Here is a 6,000-nt window from a genome sequence, read left to right on the forward strand (position 1 = left end):
TTCTGTTCTTCACTATCAGTATTAATTTATTTGATGAAACAAGAATCTTGAGTCCTTGAACTTTACTGTGTAATTGATGGGACTGCATGTCCTTATAGTAATGTGAATCATTGTTTCCGGTGGACCAAGAGCTACCAGTTGTCATCTTTATTAATAAATATCAGATAAGATGTTTATCATAGAACTTTCATGTGTTTTATGCTTGAGGTATGTTAATTACTGGAAAATTTAGAGCAGGTAGTTGTAAGAATCAAGAAGTATAAAATTAACACAAAATATGTCATTGGGTTTGGCAGTTGGTGCAATATAAAGCACAAATTCAGCTTAAGGTTTTAAATTTGAATCTATATTCTTTTTTCTTTTTGTATCTGTTGTGGATTTCAAAGAAATAATGAAAATTATTCTAAATAGTAATTAAAATTTTAAAAATGTTTTCAGGTGCAGATTCTGGACAAATATCTGAAGAAACATGGAATTTTCTTCAGTCAATCTATGGTGGAGGTCCAGAGATTATACTCAGACCACCTGTTCCTCCAGTGGAACCTGATATCTTGCAAACAGAGGAGAAGATTGAATTAGAAACTCATGGTCTGTAGCTATTGAGAAAAAGATGAACTTGTAAGGAGTCCAGCTTCCTTACAAAATGCCCAAAATACATTCCTAAAAATTTTATTCTCCTATGTCTGGAGGCACAGCTCACTGGGCATTACATTAACTACAGAATAGTAAGTTGAAATATGTATTACAATTTGTTTAAGTAGAGGCTGTTTCTCTGTTTTGGAAGGCATGTGGTTTGTACATTTTGGAGTGTTTGGTCAATGGAAAAAAATGTAATTTCTGAACTTTCTGGTATAAGTCAAAATCCTGTTATATCCTTAGACTTGAAAAATGGGGACAAATTTTAGAGATGTTCGATAACCCTTCTGATTCCTGATTGGGCTTCTGATATCTACAAACTTTTGCCTGTCTTAATTGTACAGTCTTGGCAAGCCTAGGTATATGGGGAGTATATTTTAAATGGATTGCAATCAATGATAAAGAAAAAGGATTTTAATTTCCTAAATGCTCAGGAAAAAAATTCTCACTTATTTTGCACTGTAAGTATATGAAATGTGTAGTATATAACATCCAAATACTTATTGTATTTGAATGGATCAAACATAAGTGTAGACTGAATATTGTTTTAGTCAGCAAATGTCATAACTTATTACCTACTGAATTTTACATCTTATTATAGTCTTCTGTAACTCTCTATAAACCTGGCTAGTGTCTTTAATAGTGTATGTGACAAAAAGATTTAGTCTTCTCTAGGGTAATGTTTGAGAGCATGAAGTGTGAAATGTAAAATGATTATGGACATGAGTGATATAAATTTCAGAAATTAAATTGTCTGGTCTCTTGAATTACATTCATAAACAGTTCCATTTGAAGGATTTTATTGTATTGTTAAAAATTTTCATTGGCATGATGACCTATAATGTCAGAAGCTGGATAAAGTGTATATATTGCAAAATTTTACTGAATGATTCATATTGGAATGCAGAATGGCACTTGCTCTTGTTTTTGCCTGATATTGTTACCAAATAAGCAGCATTATTCAAGGCTGGATCAATAAAAAAAAAAAAAATTAAACTGTGGAAGAGGTGGGGGGGAAAGCTTTCTTAAACGTTTTTCATTTATTACATCAATACAAAAACTTTTGAAGTAATGCTGTGGTACTGCTGTTACACCCACATAACCATATTTCTTGACCACTTTATGTTTAGGCAATGATGTTGACAGTTCTACCTCCAAAGTAAGAAAATGCTGACATAACATTCTTCTGGATAATTTTATATCTAGTATAAAATCAAACTGGTTTTGAACTTTGTAAACCACTTAAAGCCATTCTGGTTAAAAAGTCACCTAAAAGAGTCCTAGAGAAAGTGTTCTCTAACCTTAAGTACTTGCTAATGTGCCATGTAGGAGTCAGTTCTGTCTGAATGTAAATCCCAGTATTTTCCTCAGCCTACCTGAGAAAAACTAGAGCTAAAAACACAGCAGTGCAAATAAAAGGGGTAAAGGGACAGCAGTATGAAGCCAATGATTATAAGTCTGGTACATAAGGAAAACATTTTTAAATTTTAAACTGTATTGCAGGTAACTCTTGGCCAGCCTGTTAAGTTTCTGAACTTTTATGTACGTGTTCTTCTTTAAATTCCAGAGGAGATCATGGGACATTGGCAGCTGAGAAGCCTTGCATGTACATCGGTGTAAATGTAAAGAAACACTGAGCAGAGACTTTTAATGTCTTGACAAGGCATTTGGACAATTTTATATTACTAGATAAGGCAACTTGAAGTTAATATCAAGTTACCCCTGTATCTACAAGGTAAACACATCAGTTACTACTACAGACTTGTCTTACTTATTAAGGTAAAGTTAACTTGCTTATGAACAGTCAATAGTTACTTGCTGACTTTGGCCTGTGTAAGGCTGTTCTAACTTCCCACCTCCAGTTTTGTCCTTTTTTCATATTAGGGTGATGAAACTAAACTTGGATTTATACTGTCTTATTTTAACTTTTTTTTTAATTTTTTTTGCTAAAGTTTTATCTCATTTAAGCTATTCTTAAGGTTCTCTAACATACTAAAGCTAAATAGCAATGAATAGGTCTGCATACTTTAGGAAGAATTTTTCCTACATGATGTTCTTAATTGGAAACCTGGGAAATATTTTTTTTTTTTGTTAAAGCACTGTATGATGGTCAGGTTTACCAATTTATTCAATGTTTTCATTAATAATCTGGATGGTGAAACAGACTGCCCCTGTAAAACTTGCAAGAGAAAAATGGATTGAGTGTTAGGGACATCAGCTTGTTGGGGAAATGAAGCAGTTCTGTGCTAAGTATTCTGGGTATTACAGCAGATCAGACTAAGAGTTAAAATCCAGTGATACCAAAACAAAACCTGTTCTGGGTAATAGTAACAAAAGCATCAGATGTGAGGCACAGGAGGTAATTATTCTGCTCTACTTGGTGCTGTGCTGCTTGTGAGAACTCATCTGTACTGTTCCCAATTTTGGATGCTACATGATGATAAATACAAGTTGAGGTTATTTCAGAGAAGAGCAACAAGACTCAGTGTTGAAAATGAAGTTGTTCTCTCGCTTAAAAGGATGCTGAAGGTGCAACACTTCCAGTGTGGAGATAATTGGTGGATAATACTGAACAATTTTTCCTAAATGAGTAGGGATATTTGCCTCAGCTTTAGCAATGGTGACTTGTGCTGGGTTTAGGTAGCCTATTAGAAATCTAGAAATCTTCTAGCAGTTTTGCCAGTCTTTTCCACCGGGTTTCTGGGAATCCATAGTCAAACATAAACTTTGATGCACATAGATCAGTAACGAGACACTTAAAAACTAGCAGAGTTTGTGAAATGCCTCTGTCACTGCAGTAAAAGGCATCTTCACACTACAACTGTTTGTCATGCTTTAAAAAAAAAAAAAAAAAAAAGAAATCCGGAGTTTGCAGAGATGAAATAGATGTGTTTGTGTTTAAGACAGTTCCAAAGGGATGACTGTCTTGCTTTTAGCCCTTTGAGAGCTCTACAAGGGATTTTATGCCACAGAAATGGAAGTAGCCTTTTAAAGTAAGACAGTGTCGGAGAACTCCCAATGGATGGCTTGTGTCTGCTGGAGGGAAGGCAACAATTCAGAGAATAGGTGAAGGAGAAGGCTTTACTGTGAAGAGCTGTCTGATTTGCAGCAGAGAAAGAATGCATCTCGGCAAGGGACTATGGAAATTATTTTTTTCCATAAGCCTTTCACCAGACTATTTGGATTCTTTGTTCATTTGTTTCCAGTTGAGGAAACACAGCAATGTGTTCGGGTGCCAGGGAAGCTGTCATTTCAAGAAGGGAAAAATCCAGTGGAGTCCTTGTTTTAGGCCTGGGAATCTAGATTTGAGCTGTTAAAAGCCTGCTGTTCAGTCTGGTAACTTTAATCCTCTCTTCTGGAGAAAACTGCATGGGGGATGTGGGAGACTTACCAGCTCAAAGCTTGATTTCTCTAAATTTGTCAAGTTTTTTTGCAAGTAGTATAGCTAATTGTTCATCTGAACCCCCAACATCGAGGAGAGTGCTTCAGATACTGTGTGATGTAGCTGAACAGTGTAAGTGGAGGGAAGAGATTAGTGGAAGAGCTATTGAGTTACTCAGTAGTAAAATAAGGCACTTCTATAATATGCTTCAGAGGTGACAGCTAAGTAGTCCGTCTGCTTAAGAAAGTAAATAAAAATTACCTACTTGTTAGCTGTAAAATTATCCCATGTTATACTTTTACTGACTTAAAGCACAGTCTCTTCCTTTCCTGTGACTGGAACATTAGAATTGTCTTCAGAACTTCCTTCATTTCATGTGATGCAAATTCATTGTTTAACTTGGGTAGTCCAGAAAGCTGTTTCTGCGAGTATAATCTAAATTAATCCTGTGTCTAGGGATAGATATATATAGAGATATATATAAATGCACATAATCTATTTCTCCAGTCTCTTAATTGAACTGTGGCTGGAGGCACTACAGTAATTATTTTTGGTTCTATGTTGGAATAGTGATCTTGAGTAGATACATCCAGTAAAGGTTGTTTTCTGTTTTCAAATAGATAAATGACACTCAACTGACTGCTGTAATGAGTGTCAACCTTCCCATCAGTAATGGCCTGAAAGTTTGCTAGGTAAGTTAGAGACTTCATACACTGTTCAAAAGCTCTATGAATATAAGATGAAAAAGGGTAAAAGCTATTTTTATTAATTCATATCAGACAGACTCAGAACCATTTTGATAACTCTATTTTATTTGAATACGATTGTCATTGTCAGCTGTTGAGCTGCCTGAATGCAGCAAAAACATGTTTTAAGATATCCTCTAATATCTATTTGACAAAAACTGCTGTAGGGTAAGCCCTCTGTGGTGAGACACTATAGACCTGCCAAATCTGAATTCAAGGGAGAACAGCCACACCCGTTTTTGCTACCCATCCCTGACAGCAGTAAAGAGATCTTGCGTTTGAATCTGCTCTGTCTAGATATTGTACTATGGCTTACAAAACTACTGTATGCAGCTGGGTCAATGGAAGCTAATTTATTTAGGGTTTTTTACGTAATTAATCTATTTCTTCTCCCTGGCAGTATCATATTTGATGTGGAAGTTCTAGTCTGTTTGGCTTTGCTCAGGAGTCACAGTCATGTGGGAATGCTTACCATTCTATCAATAGAGCTGTGCTGATAGGAATTAACTTCTGACTAAGCTATCCAAGTAGAGATGTCAAGATTGGAGCTAACAAGTAGTAGTGCTTTAGTCCCTACTCTGGAGGCTAGATGATAATGTACTCGTAGAAATCCATCCTTCCAGCAGAGTGCAACACTCAGTGACATCTGAAAGAATTTATATTTAGAGCCTTTTGTAAATTCGTATGGTCCCATATTTTGGTAAAGAGCCCCAAAGCAGGGTAATTTCATGTCAGTATCTGTTGAGTTAGTGGTATGTCCCACTGACAGTGGGATATCAGCATGAAGTGTTAGAAACATGTTTGGCTATAAAAATATATTATGTGGATGAAGCAGTTTTCATTGGTGGAGCAAAAGTTAAATATGCCCATTGAGGCCTGAATTTTTGCTATGAAATCTGGTGTAATTTGATGTGCTATGCTAATGCATTATATAAGAATCCTGCTTCTCAGATTCAAAACTTATATAGTGATTGCTTTTTCTAACACAAGATATCCTAGGTTTTCTTAAAAGGACTAAAGCCAAGATGCTTTTTTCAAGTTAGTATTATAGGCATTTATTTATAATGATACTGCTAACATTTGATTTTTTTTTTTTTTTGATTGATAGATTATCTTGTTATTCATCATGTAAGGTCATTTGGAAAAGCAAACCTGAGATTTGGAAAATTTACAGGAAAACTTACAGACTATCTGCTTAAAGGGGCAAGTGGTTGCTTCATATTTGCCATACAACTA

The 6,000-nt window shown here is 35.3% G+C and overlaps 1 protein-coding gene across 7 annotated transcripts in view; it reads left to right on the plus strand.

The window, feature by feature from the left end:
* Positions 1-1,386, plus strand: part of USP33 (ubiquitin specific peptidase 33) — a 43,541-nt gene extending 42,155 nt beyond the window's left edge. For 6 of the 7 annotated variants that reach the window (XM_030033981.2, XM_030033979.2, XM_030033980.2 and 3 more), the window contains one exon: positions 439-1,386. In XM_030033981.2, coding sequence (XP_029889841.1) covers positions 439-596 — 158 coding nt within the window. In that variant the 3' untranslated portion in view covers positions 597-1,386. The remainder of the gene's footprint in view (positions 1-438) is intronic. The other variant, XR_003926140.1, reaches the window with a different exon arrangement.
* The last annotated feature ends 4,614 nt before the right edge of the window (positions 1,387-6,000 follow it).

This window comes from Aquila chrysaetos, chromosome 12, assembly GCF_900496995.4.
Source record: "Aquila chrysaetos chrysaetos chromosome 12, bAquChr1.4, whole genome shotgun sequence".
Classification (NCBI taxonomy): domain Eukaryota; kingdom Metazoa; phylum Chordata; class Aves; order Accipitriformes; family Accipitridae; genus Aquila; species Aquila chrysaetos.